Source organism: Thalassophryne amazonica, unplaced genomic scaffold, assembly GCF_902500255.1.
Source record: "Thalassophryne amazonica unplaced genomic scaffold, fThaAma1.1, whole genome shotgun sequence".
Taxonomy (NCBI): domain Eukaryota; kingdom Metazoa; phylum Chordata; class Actinopteri; order Batrachoidiformes; family Batrachoididae; genus Thalassophryne; species Thalassophryne amazonica.
The window spans coordinates 133,057-147,741 of record NW_022986281.1 but is presented as its reverse complement, the minus strand read 5'-3'; the positions used below and the strand labels follow the sequence as shown (position 1 = coordinate 147,741).

Sequence of the window (14,685 nt, the reverse complement as noted above, 5' to 3'; positions counted from 1 at the left end):
AGGTAACAGGTGGAGGACAGAAGAGCTTCTTAAAGAAGTTACAGGTCTGTGAGAGCCAGAAATCTGCTTGTTTGTAGGTGACCAAATACTTATTTTCCACCATAATTTACAAATTAATACTTTAAAAATCCGACAGTGTGATTTTCTGGATTTTTTTTTTTCTCCTCATTTTGTCGCTCATCGTTGAAGTGTACCTATGATGAAAATTACAGACCTCTCTCATCTTTCTAAGTAGGAGAACTTGCACAATCAGGGGCTGACTAAATACTTTTTGGCTCCACTGTACTTGTGGTCGTATGCTAGCATGAAGTGCCATTGTAGGCTATCTTAGCTGCACAGTTAGCAAAACAATAATCAAGCACAATCACTCAAAATCCCTGTTTGCTTTCAATAACTGGATTAAATATGATAATTATAGAAAATTGGTGCACTTGAATTTATTTCTCAACAAATTAAAATTCTGCACAAAAACTCAGGAGTGCCTATAATTCTGAGCAGGACTGTACAATCATCAAACATCACAGCTGCTGGATGTGAATAAATGCAGTTCAGTCCAACATATGAGGTCACCTGCCTGAAAACCTTTGATGTGGATGATTTCACTGAAATTGACAATACGGTTAAACTTGTTGAATGTGATTTATTTCCATTTATATGCTTCTGTTTGTAGCTACATGTGGTGCAACACTGATTATGTTTTCTCTTGTTCATGAAAACAGTGAAAATTAAACATTCCTGGAGACATAATCATAAAAATATTGTTTTCTTTCACTTAAGTACTTATTTAAATACTTTTACTATTACAATTGTTGCTATTTTTCACTTGGAAATATTGCAGTCTTCAGCTTATAATTAAATAATGCTTAAAGATCATCTAATAATGATCCGGTCATATATAACACAACACTCTGATAGTCCGTTGTAATATTTCTGTAGTTTCTGTTCAGCAAAATGTTCCAAGCTGCATTTGTTCTTCGAGTATTTGTTTGCTGTTATTACGATCTTTAGTTCAGTGAAGGTTGTGAAGACGTCTTCTGGCTCTGAGTATCTGTGATCTGAGTCTGTGCTGTGACTTCATAGAAATGTCATTAGAAACACTAATTGTTTAAGTTCAGCACATGCAGTCAGTAACAATGGTCCTCTTTTTTTGTCCCATGTGTAGAGAGAAAAACCATCATGATGTCCCTGAAACCAAAGAGCAGCAAAGGGAAGTCCAGTCCTGACACCAAGGTCGCCGAAAACAGGAGAAAACAAGGTCAGCTGATTGTTTCAAAGTGTCCTTGAGACAAATTAAAAATGAATTTCACACATCTTTATCATTATTGATATGTAAAACAATTCTGAAGGAATTCTTTGTTGATGTCTGTTAATTGGCTGTGGGTAAAACATGTAAGGAGACAAACAGACAGGGTGGGAGTTCACCAGGAAATGACTTATACAGTCAGAAAAAGCTTTGAAATACATTACATTTTCAGATTTCCTCAAAAATCAGTGATTTACAGCCCGATTTTGAATTTTTTTAAACAAACCTCCACTGATGTATAGGAACAATTAAGCTTATGCATTTTCCATGAGTTTCCAACAACTAATGTGTTTCCAATGAAACAGCCTTCACGTACCACGAGGATTTTGTTCTTGGTGAAGGAGGATTTGGAAAAGTCTACGATGGCCATCGTGACCCAGATGGGATGGCAGTAAGTCATAAATAAACACATGCACATTCTGTCTGTCAGCCGGCTGATAAGTTGTGAGTTGTGTTAACTGAAGGTCTTGGCTCATGGTCTTCCAGGTTGCCATCAAGCACATCCCACTGGCCCGTGTACCGTGGACTACAGTGGTAAGTTGCTCTAAGCATTTAACAAACTAACGTGTTTCCAAACCTTTGGAATTTGTAGCAGTAAATACACATAGATTTTATTCCTGTTCTGCTTTGTGTTTTCAGATGAAGAATGGGAAACATGAGAGAGTTCCTCTGGAGGTCTTCCTCATGCAAAAAGCTGCAGGAGGAAATCATTCTGGTGGGAGCACTGCTGCCATTTCCCTCCTGGACTGGCAGGTGAAAGGGGATGAGCTCATCCTGATTCTGGAGAGACCATTTCCTTGTTCTGACCTCTTCGACTATATCGAAAGGAAAGGAGGTTTTCTGGAGGAGAAAGAGGCCAAGGTAAGCTGCTGGAGGATGTGTTTGTGTAATTTCATGCCAAATTAAGGCTGAAACCTTTCTTTCTATCCCCACCCCCTCCCCCGACTCTACAACTTTGTAGCAGTATTACTCCCACGTCCAGGTGGGGTTGGGTGAACTGTTTGTTTGGGTGGATGGTCTCTGGACCCACTGCGTGCTTTTCCCTGCTGGTGACACGTGGTAATGGTCCTGACCTGGTGCATGTACTCCCCCGTGGGGTCAGGTTACTCTGTGGTGCTTGCTGTGGCTGTGGGGCCATGCGTTATCGTGGTGCCGTGTCTCAGTTTGGGGGCATGTGGCACTGATGCAACTCCTCACTATCATTCACATTATCACAGATCTATTGTTATCTTTCCTGCTGTGTGCACAGATTCAGAGCTTTTCCATATGCATGTGCAGACGTACATTCATGTAACTCACATCTTCTCAACATACACAGTAACTCGTGTAAAAATCCTGTATATTCCTATGATGACTGTGATCATCCTGACCACCTCCTCCACTCAGCGTGGTTTGTTGTTTCTCTGCTTGTTGTTTTCTTCTCTCCATTTTCACAGTCCTTGTTTGTGTCGTCTCTGCTACAATATTAAAATTGTATATATTCTCTCTGGTATCATCCAGCCGTGACTCATACTGGAATGAAATGCTCCAGAGGGTCATTAACGCGGCCCAAAAGGTAACGGTCTGATATGGGAAAATATCCGACCAGAAATCAGCCAATCAGAGCTTGCGTACTGTAGTAGTCATATAATAATATTTATTACCTCCACCAAGTAAGTTGGGTGAAGGTTTTGTTTTCAAATATTTGTCTGTCTGTCTGTCTGTCAACAGCCTGTAACCTACAATTTTTCATATATCGTCACGAACTTTTTACAAAAAGTTCATATCCTGATTGGCAAAAACAGCTTCAAAGTTCAAGGTCAAAGGTCAAAGTCAGGAAAAGTCATGGGAAATTTGAAAAGTCTCTATCCTTTAACAATCAACGAATTTTCAACAATTCATAACTGTCAAAAAAAGATTTCTTTAATATTTGCGAGCATTATGTAGGATGGTATCCTGTATCAAGTGACAAAGTTTGATCCGGATCTGATCCATTGTTGCAGACCGAATGGTCCGCCCCTAAAAACTGGTCTGCCCTGCCTCCACTGAGCAGACGTCATTTCAGAGCTCAGCAGTTTGTCTGAGACTGAGTCTCTTCACCCAAAGCGATCAAATGGATTAATGGGATTATTACAGTGGCTAGCAAAAGTATTCAGCCGCTTGCTATTTCACACATTTTAATTTGTTTATGGCATTTCAAATACAAAAAGTAAATCACCCTTCAAAGTGAACGTAAATCTCTACAACTTGATATAAATTAATTAAAAATATAAAAGCCAAGATGATGTGTTGCACAAGTAATGGGCCCCTTTGGTATAATACTTGTAAATGATCAATTTAATTGCCAGTTTTCTTCATACAAGTCAGAGGATGGATACATGAACATTTCCAAGTCATTAAATATGTCTTGGAAATCAGTTATGAAGAAATGCAAACAGTGTGGCACTCCATGGTAAATCTGTGTGGAGGAGACAGTTCTCAAAAACTGAGTGACTGTGCAAGAAGGAGAAGAGTGAGGAAAGACACCAAGGCACCCAGACAACCCAGAAGAAGTTTTAGGCTTCTCTGGCTGTGACTGGAGAAATTGTGCATCGTGCATGTTTTGCATTTTGTATCCCCAGTTAAACATCTTCATGATGAAGTGGCACAGAGGAGGGTTTTATTAAAAAGAAGACCTGAAAGTTCAGCTACAATTTGCCAGAAGGTACATCTGAGATGCAAGCCTGGATTTAATGTTTTGGTGAAAGAAAATCCTCACAGAGAGTCACTCAGATGGCGTTTCCACTTGTGTTGTACTTGTGAAAGTGACAATAAAGGATTTTCATTCATTCGTATTCACATAAGGCGTTTAAAAAACAAACAAACAAATATAAAAAGTTCTATGGCTGTTATTTCGTAGATGGTATTTTGCTGATGTCATCAGAATTTTTTCCTCTCTTTCAGAACATCATGCATCAGCTGGTCAAGGCAGCCGTGGAGCTCCATAGGAACGGTGTCTTTCATCGGGACATTAAAGATGAAAATGTCCTGCTTGACTGGAGCGACGGTGAACTGCAAGCTCGCTTCATTGATTTTGGCTGTGGAACCCGAGCGATGGAGGGGCACTACGATCGTTTCAAAGGTATGATGTTTTGCTTCTATGCTCTGGATTAACACCTTTTATATTGTAATGCATGTCTGTGTGCTTGGACAAGACACTTAATATGCATTACCTCAGCCCACCCGGCTGGAAATGGGTACAGCACTGGCTGGGGAAGCAGCCTGATTCAGACTGTTTCAGGGACATCATTAAATGGTAAATGGACTGCATTTATATAACGCTGTTCCATCTGCATCAGACGCTCAAAGCGCTTTACACATCAATGCCTCACATTCACCCCGATGTGAGGCTGCTGCCATGCAAGACGCCCACTACACACCGGGAGCAACTAGGGGATTAAGGATCTTGCCCAATGGCCCTTAGTGATTTTCCGGTCAGGCTGGGATTTGAACCGAGGATCCTCTGGTCTCAAGCCCAACGCTTTATCCACTAGACCGTCACCTCCCACCTCATTGACTCTCATCTGCTTCATGCTATGGAATCCAGAGAAAAGCACAGACACCAGCATGCTTCAAAGCCTGTACATTGGTCCCCCTCCATTAAGGCCACCTTTACTGCAGATTAAAAGTGGCCCCATCAGAGGGGTGGCCTTTGTTGAGGAGGAGACAAAATCCAGCGTGTGTACAGTACTCAATAACATATTGCTACAAGCATGAAGTTTGGGGGAAAACATCACAGATTTATTGACTGCAGTCAGAGGAAAACCATGTCTTTCACTCAATCTAAGTTTAAAACATCACACCACAAGAATTGTATCCTTTAAAGTCACAAAAATGATGTAAAATCAAAACAAGAACTTCTGATGCCTTGGAAACATCACCCATTATTATCAGGACATGATGCAAGAGTTTCTTCCTGCAGCGCATCTTCAGCCTTTGTATGAATGTTGTTGATCTGCATTTTATCAAAACTGAAATCAACAGCTAACTTTCGGGAACCTTCTCCTTTCTCATTCATACAAATGACTTTCACCTTTTCTTCTAACGTTAAAGCTTTACTTTTCTACGATGCGGAAGTTTTGCCAACAGGAGTAATTTTTCTTTCTTCTTTTGTTTGCTGGAGTAATTTCGCAAGCTCACATTTGCAGGAGAGTTTTAATGCGACTTCTGTGGGAAAACCCGGTTGGGAATTTCCACGGAATGACCGCTGTTGAGAGGATTTTCATCCTTTTGAGTGGGCTGCGGCCACGTTTGAGGTGTGGCCTCTCTTGAGATGTGAAATCAATAGAAAGACAGTTGTTGCAGTAGAAATGTGGCCGTATATGAGGGGTGGCCTCTCCTGAGAGGGGCCACTAATGAGGGAGACCACTGTGCAGGACTTGCATCTTGTTGGGTTTTTGTTGTGTCCGTCTCACCTCATATGTCTGTGTGCTGTTTATTGTAGGTACACGTGATTACGCCCCTCCAGAGTACATCCAGCTCAAGAGATACAGGGCGTCTCCAACCACCGTCTGGCAACTGGGTGTACTTATGTACGGCCTCCTGGAGGGAAATGAGCCATTTGCCACCAAAAGGTTCCTTCGCAAAAGGCTCAACATGGATTTAAATGTATCCAAAAGTAAGAGATACGACAACACATTTGTTTGATCCATTTTGTTCACTGCACTACAATTCCACTTTGGTTTTCTGTAAATATCCTTTCTTCTAAAAAGTATATTTGTCAGGTCAGGAACAAGTCTGTTTACTTCTAATTTTATGCTTCCCATTTTTGATCAATTCACCAGGTTGCCACATTTATCTTTCCTTTCTTGATATTTCTCAGACTGCCAGGATTTCTTGGACAAGTGCCTTTGTCAACGTCCAAGCAAGCGAGCTAACTTGGAGCAGCTGATGCTTCACCCCTGGCTCCAGTGACACACTCTGCAGCACTGGGTAAGTTATAATCATTGATCCAGGATGACGCGGGGGGGGAATCCTGTAAACTGGCCACAAAGTACAAACTCAATGCAACATCCCTCAGCTTAATCAAATACTCGTTACATTTTAAAGTGTTGTTCACTGATGTAAAGCTGAAAAGATGAATTTTTATTTGATACATGAAGAATTGAAGGAGTACAAAATCATCTAAATTTGACAGTGAAGGAATTACAGCCATTTTTATACACAGTCGCTCCATTTTTAAAACCCAAAAAGTAATCAGACAAACTCCCACAAAACTAAACATAAAACTGTAATCCCTTTGGATGTTTTATGATTTAAATCATAAAATGGATTTTATTCAACACTAATGTTGTTCCTTATTCTTCTAATCTGGATTCACAATATAATATCTCCAATATGCACAAAAATGATCTTGTATTTTAGGCAAGTGGACTAAAATATAGTGACGAAACCATCAATTGGGCACCACAGTCTGGTTTGACAGCGGGCGCTAAAGGGGTAAAATGTGACGTAATTTCTCTACTTCCGAGTTTTTGCGCAAATTACACACAAAGTAAAAATGCAAAGAAAAAGTGATGATGCTGTGGGAAAGTGGACATGTGTTGCGGTTTGTTTATGACCCGGAGCTCAAACATGTTGAGGCGGTTTTGAATGTGAGAGAAAACGCAGCTACTCTGGTTAGCTGTGTACGCTAACACTTACCGACACAACGTCTCCCATTTGCCTCGTCTTCCCTTCTCCACTGGGAACCAAAAAAAAAAAAAAACACTTTTCGCAACTGCTTTGGTGATTGCAACTGAAATCAAAACAGTACACCATTTTTCCATGTGAAATTATGTTGTGTATATATTGCACAACGGGACCGGCTGTCCCCAAAAAGTGGTCAAATCCCGCGATATCACGCAGGGTTCAAACGAGACTACGGTGCCTTATTGTGACCAAAAGTGGACAACATAGTACAAAGGAAACCGAATGAGAGCGAAGGACACAACCAATAAAGAAAACTCACCAGAGGTCCCATTGAGAAGACGTCTGGATAAAATCTGAGCTGATTTCACATCAAAGTTTTGCTGGACATCTGGTGGACGACTGAGGCAAATCTTACACAGGTCGACTGTGTCAGTTGTCAGTCAGAATGTCAGTTCCAGTTAAAATGTTTTTATTTGGTTTTCCAGACAGTCAGAGGACAGATCAACATTTTATCACAGCTTTGTTAGATGTATAGGTTTTGGTTTTTGTCCGTTCTAGTTTTGTTCAAATGCACTTTCAACCGTGCACATGAATGATGGAAGAATCTAGTAGCTCTAGAAGTTGGTGATATTTGACCATAAACATGTTCATACAAACTTCACATGTGGTGCTCACGACCGTGTCTTTGTTCTTTTGTCCCTGTGTTGTCCTCTGTCTCCAGGGTCCTTCAGACTTGCTCCACGTCCTCCACGTCCTTGCAGCTCCACACTCTGCACACTGTCCACCTCGTCCAGCTCTGCCTCTGCTGCTCAGCCAGAACCCCGGCTCACGTCCATCTGTCTCACTGCCACCGTCTCTCCTCTTAGCACGACTCTCCACACAGCACTTCTTCATGTCACAGTCCACTCCTCCCCGACTCTGTCTGTCCACTCTGTTCTTCTGCTGATTGTCCTCCTCCCTGTTTCCATCTCTCCTTCTGTACCTCTTTCAAATAAACCCTTTTTTGCTCATTTTAAAAGTGATGTTTCTGTGCTGTTTTTGGTGTGATCTCACTGTCTGCTGGAACATTAAATGCCTTCTAATTTATTTTAAGAAATGACAACACCATGAAGTCTGATTCATTGCATTAGTTGTGTGTTGAACGCTCTGTTGTGTTACACAAGCTGGTTACAGAGAAGGTGGTGCTCTTTTCACCAAAAATCCTGAGCTTGATGACAGGGATGGAAATATGTGTTTGATACTTTAAACGACTCTTGATGGTGGAAAGGCAGCACAAACTTTTTCCAATGAAGATAAACATCATCATTATTCTTTTGAAATCCTAAAGTCGGTAGGAAAAAGAAGAGATAACACTGGTATACAAATTTTTAGAAGTTGGCTGCTTCAGAAACAAAATGTGCTATTTATTATGGATTTTGGTGCACAGAATTAAAATATAACAATAAAGATTGCTGATTGGCTATGGTTTCAATGACATTTCAGAATTTTATGTTAAATTTATGGATCAAAACACATATTATTCACATATTTATAAGTACAGATGCGTCAGATAATACATCAAAATACTTGAAGAGGTCATGTTTCCTTATGGTGACGAGGAAATGTCATTGAAATGGGTGTTTCAACAAGACAACGACCCCAAACACACCAGCAAGTGAACAGCATCTTGGTGCCAGACCAACAAGATTAAGGTTGTGGAGTGGCCAGCCCAGTCCCCGGACCAGCTGAAAATGAAGGAATAATGATGCCAAATTATTCGCACTTATTTTTGTCAAGAGATTAAAATTAGGACTAAATTATATTATTAATGAGAAAGAATCTGGTTTTATGTCTGGTAGATACATATGTAATTGGAATTGATTATCATGATTATATACTGGATGACAGTTTTCTTCTCTTTGTTGATTTTTATAAAGCATTTGATACCATAAGCCATAAATTTGTTTTCCAATTTGGATTTGGGAATTATTTTCTGAAAGTTATCACCACTGTGTATAAGGGTTGTAAAAGATGTGAGATTCATCTGGGAATCAGACAGGGTTGCCCATTCCTGTTTCTTCTTGTTACACACATTATGGCCGTGCATCATAAAAGTGGAGCATTTCAAGGTATTCAAGCCTTAGATAAAGATCCTTTTCCTCCCAGGCAAAATTTGATTTTTTTTTCTAATTTTTTTTTTTTTAACACATTTTACAAACTTCCTGTCTTGACAGTAGCAAGGCTCCCATTTTGACTTAAATGTGAATTGGTCAGTAATTCATGTACATACAGTTTGTCCACAGTAGGTTCTGTGATGAATGATATGTGCACAACTGAATCATTAGTCTTATCAGACGGTTTCACCGTGCAGCAAAGTACAGAAGAGTTGGGAGGGAGAGGATTAAATTATTCCAGTTTGCTGATGATTCTGGATTGTTCATATCTAATAGGTATGAGGTGAGTAAGGTAGTTGCTTGTATCCAGGACTTCTCTGTTTCAGGGCTGAAAATAAATCTGAATAAAACTCTCATTCCCTCTCAAAGATTCCAACCTGTCATAAATTAATGGTACACCTGTCCAAGAGAAAGGTACATATTTGGGAGTGATTATTGAAAAAAAAAAAAAATCAAAGCTTACACAGCTTTTCCAAATTTTGTCCTGTAATTGAACAAATAACCAAAAACTTTAACATGTAGTTAATGAGAGATCTGTCCTTTAATGGTAGAGTTTTGTTGTTGAAGGCTGAAGGGATCTCCAGATCTGTTTATGTATCTGTATCATTGGAAATACCTACAGAGATATCTAAAAAGTTAAACAAAATGTATTTAAAATACTTTATGTAATGCTAAAAAAAAAACAAAGTGGTTTGGAAGTTTTAAATTTTGAAATGTTAAATATCTCTTTCAAAGTAAATGGAAAAGATACTATTTGGAATACCTTCCCAAAATATGTTTTTAATCTGGTGGGTGGGGCTAAATTCTTATCTAAATTTGATTCCAAAATTAAAGAGCTCCCAGTAAAATTGTCCAGTTTTCATAAGGAAGCTCTACTATCATGGAAACTTATATACAAGCATAACTTCTCTCCAACTAATTATTATATATGGAATAATTGTTGGGAAGGTGTCGTAGCACGGACCCACAACAGGGGGCGCAAATGAACGGACAATGAATAAGCCAAAAAGTAACAATTTAATGTTGTGACAACACACAACTAAATACACAAAATTTGTAAAGTCAGTTAACACCAGGTGACGTGTGGGCAGGCTCGAAGATAGAAGACCCCCGACGAGAGAGAAGCTGCGTCCCACACGGCTTCCACCACCAACGGTCTGAAGAACACCGGAGCCGCCAAGTCCCGAGTCCCCAGGTGGCCTCTGTCTTCGGCTGTCGACCCTGGTACTGCTGGCAGAAAACAAAGACAAGATGAATGAGTGTGAGTCCGCACACTCAGTAATCCACAGTCTGCACTCAGTTAGGAGGGAGCACCTCCACCTCCAATCACACACTCGTGCAGCTCCTGTTTAAACCACTTATCTGGTTTGGGGTGTGAGGCGAAGCCGTCGCTGTCACACCAAACGCCAATCCCACAGATAAGGACGAACACCACAGGATAACGGCTGCAAAAGAAGTTCAGATCATCACTCAACGATATGAGTCAGCAGAGAAAATTACCTCTTCGGTAGTCGATTTCTCGGCGAGGAGGTGGAGTTGCAGTCCGGCCTTTATGGTGATGATGATGATGATGAACGAGTGACAGCTGGTGCTGAGGATGAGTGACAGCTGTCACTTCTTCTGGGTCTGGCGCCCTCTCGTGCTTGGAGCCCGCACTCCAAGCAGGGCGCCCTCTGGTGGTGGTGGGCCAGCAGTACCTCCTCTTCAGCGGCCCACATAACAATAATGGGAATATTCTTTCTCAAAATCAAAATTTAATCTCCTTGTAACTCCTAAAGAATATGCAGTAATCTTTGATGCTTTACCAAGAGGTGTGCTGCAACTTTTTTAAGGCCCAGTTGCTGACGCTCAGATGAGTGACCCACTCAACAGCAGCATACTGGTTGCTGAAGCTGATATCACCAAAAAGAGATGCTCCAAGAAATTGATAAGAACATTTTTGCAGAAGGTAACTCTGCCTGTGAGATTCTGTTGGTCTTCTTATATGGGGAAATTAATTGGATTAAGTCTGGGGTCCCCTGCTAGAGCTGTTGCCCCCACGACCTGATCCCGGATAAGCGGTTGAAGATGAGTTAGTGCAGGAAATTTTGTTTGAGCAATAAAGTTAAAGAAGTCTCTTTCAAAATCCTGCATGAAGTTTACCCTGTTAAAAAGACACTGGAGAGGTTTAATCTTAACACTGAGTTCTCCTGAACCTTCTGTGAGCTTCACACTGAAACAATATGACATTTGTTTTGTCAATATGTACATATGCCAGAATGTTTTGGACACTACATAAGGAAGAAAACTGGACAAATAATTCATTTGAAAGAGAGGGACATTATATTATGTTTTGAAGACAAGGACAGGGAGGGTGATGGTCAACTGGTTAAAGCGTTGGGCTTGAGACCAGAAGATCCTCAGTTCAAATCCCAGCGTGACTGAAAATCACTAAGGGCCCTTGGACAAGGTCCTTAATCCCCTAGTTGCTCCCGGTGTATCGTGAGCACCTTGTATGGCAGCACCCTCACATCGGGTTGAATGTGAGACATTATTTGTAAAGCGCTTTGAGCATCTGATGCAGATGGAAAAGCTCGATATAAATGCAGTCCATTTAACATTAGCAATTTTCAGCCAATCTTCAAACTGTCCTTTGAAAATTCTGGAATTATTTGTTAATAATGAGCTTTACAGTGGGGCAAATAAGCATTTGATCCACTGTCGTTTTATCGTAGGGACACTTCAACTGTGAGAGAATCTAAAAAAAAAATAAGGGTCACCTGATCCAGCCCTAACTATAAGCTTTAGCAAAAAGGAAAGTTTTAAGCCTAATCTTAAAAGTAGAGAGGGTGTCTGTCTCCCTGATCTGAATTGGGAGCTGGTTCCACAGGAGAGGAGCCTGAAAGCTGAAGGCTCTGCCTCCCATTCTACTCTTACAAACCCTAGGAACTACAAGTAAGCCTGCAGTCTGAGAGCGAAGCGCTCTATTGGGGTAATATGGTACTACGAGGTCCCTAAGATAAGATGGGACCTGATTATTCAAAACCTTATAAGTAAGAAGAAGAATTTTAAATTCTATTCTAGAATTAACAGGAAGCCAATGAAGAGAGGCCAATATGGGTGAGATATGCTCTCTCCTTCTAGTCCCCGTCAGTACTCTAGCTGCAGCATTTTGAATTAACTGAAGGCTTTTTAGGGAACTTTTAGGACAACCTGATAATAATGAATTACAATAGTCCAGCCTAGAGGAAATAAATGCATGAATTAGTTTTTCAGCATCACTCTGAGACAAGACCTTTCTGATTTTAGAGATATTGCGTAAATGCAAAAAAGCAGTCCTACATATTTGTTTAATATGCACTTTGAATGACATATCCTGATCAAAAATGACTCCAAGATTTCTCACAGTATTACTAGAGGTCAGGGTAATGCCATCCAGAGTAAGGATCTGGTTAGACACCATGTTTCTAAGATTTGTGGGGCCAAGTACAATAACTTCAGTTTTATCTGAGTTTAAAAGCAGGAAATTAGAGGTCATCCATGTCTTTATGTCTGTAAGACAATCCTGCAGTTTAGCTAATTGGTGTGTGTCCTCTGGCTTCATGGATAGATAAAGCTGGGTATCATCTGCGTAACAATGAAAATTTAAGCAATACCGTCTAATAATACTGCCTAAGGGAAGCATGTATAAAGTGAATAAAATTGGTCCTAGCACAGAACCTTGTGGAACTCCATAATTAACTTTAGTCTGTGAAGAAGATTCCCCATTTACATGAACAAATTGTAATCTATTAGACAAATATGATTCAAACCACCGCAGCGCAGTGCCTTTAATACCTATGGCATGCTCTAATCTCTGTAATAAAATTTTATGGTCAACAGTATCAAAAGCAGCACTGAGATCTAACAGAACAAGCACAGAGATGAGTCCACTGTCCGAGGCCATAAGAAGATCATTTGTAACCTTCACTAATGCTGTTTCTGTACTATGATGAATTCTAAAACCTGACTGAAACTCTTCAAATAGACCATTCCTCTGCAGATGATCAGTTAGCTGTTTTACAACTACCCTTTCAAGAATTTTTGAGAGAAAAGGAAGGTTGGAGATTGGCCTATAATTAGCTAAGATAGCTGGGTCAAGTGATGGCTTTTTAAGTAATGGTTTAATTACTGCCACCTTAAAAGCCTGTGGTACATAGCCAACTAACAAAGATAGATTGATCATATTTAAGATCGAAGCATTAAATAATGGTAGGGCTTCCTTGAGCAGCCTGGTAGGAATGGGGTCTAATAAACATGTTGATGGTTTGGATGAAGTAACTAATGAGAATAACTCAGACAGAACAATCGGAGAGAAAGAGTCTAACCAAATACCGGCATCACTGAAAGCAGCCAAAGATAACGATACGTCTTTGGGATGGTTATGAGTAATTTTTTCTCTAATAGTTAAAATTTTGTTAGCAAAGAAAGTCATGAAGTCATTACTAGTTAAAGTTAATGGAATACTCAGCTCAATAGAGCTCTGACTCTTTGTCAGCCTGGCTACAGTGCTGAAAAGAAACCTGGGGTTGTTCTTATTTTCTTCAATTAGTGATGAGTAGAAAGATGTCCTAGCTTTACGAAGGGCTTTTTTATAGAGCAACAGACTCTTTTTCCAGGCTAAGTGAAGATCTTCTAAATTAGTGAGACGCCATTTCCTCTCATATAGTCACAAAATCACATAGTATGATTTTTAAAAAAGTTCATTTGTATTTTATTGAATGAAATAAGTATTTAATCCACTAGGAAAACAGATCTTAACATTTGGTACAGAAATATTTGTTTGCCATTACCAGAGGTGTCAAGTAACGAAGTACAAATACTTCGTTACTGTACTTAAGTACACTTTTTAGGTATCTATACTTTACTCCTTTACTTATTTTTCTGCCTACTTCTGACTTCTACTCATTACATTTTCACACAAGTATCTGTACTTTCTATTCCTTACATTTTTTAAAACAAACAGTCTCGTTACTCTTGGCTTCAGTTTAATGTTTATATATATATATATTTCACGTCATGTGCGCCTGTAATCAACATGCTTTGAACCGTGAACCAATCCAAGCAGTGGTTCGCAGATTGAAGCAATGCTTCGACCTATTGCTTCGTTTATTCTTTCTTTCTTTCGCTTAATTTTCCCCCGCTAAAACCCTAAAGAGCATACGTCTGTGAGTATTATTTACCTTTTCTATGTTAAACCGACCTGTTATGGTCTTCTGAAACAGTTGATAGATGTATTTTATAACTTAAAAACAGGAGCGACGCTAACGCGTTAGCATGTCTATGGCATTTTCAATGTTAAAAGTTAGCATTAAGCAATTGCAGCTGTCATCACGCTCGGGTGCATTTGTTTTCAAATTGTAATATTTCTTAAATTTATTTTTGTTTATATATTAATAATCTAATGATTATTATATACAATTTTAGAGAAAGAGGCAAAAAGAACCTGAATAGAAACACAACAGAAAATATAAAAGCAACTAACAATGAACATACATAAATACATACATACATAAATAAGTGTTTCCTGTGAACACCTAGTGACTCTTCCACCTCCACTTC

The 14,685-nt window shown here is 39.7% G+C and overlaps 1 protein-coding gene across 1 annotated transcript; it reads left to right on the top strand.

Moving 5' to 3' along the window:
- The first annotated feature begins 1,881 nt into the window (after positions 1 to 1,881).
- On the top strand, positions 1,882 to 6,247 carry LOC117505969 (serine/threonine-protein kinase pim-3-like). The gene is made up of 4 exons (XM_034165516.1): positions 1,882 to 2,164; positions 4,226 to 4,403; positions 5,766 to 5,939; positions 6,144 to 6,247. Exons 1-4 carry the CDS (start codon positions 1,943 to 1,945, stop codon positions 6,233 to 6,235), a joined length of 666 nt encoding a protein of 221 aa, XP_034021407.1. The 5' UTR covers positions 1,882 to 1,942; the 3' UTR covers positions 6,236 to 6,247.
- The last annotated feature ends 8,438 nt before the right edge of the window (positions 6,248 to 14,685 follow it).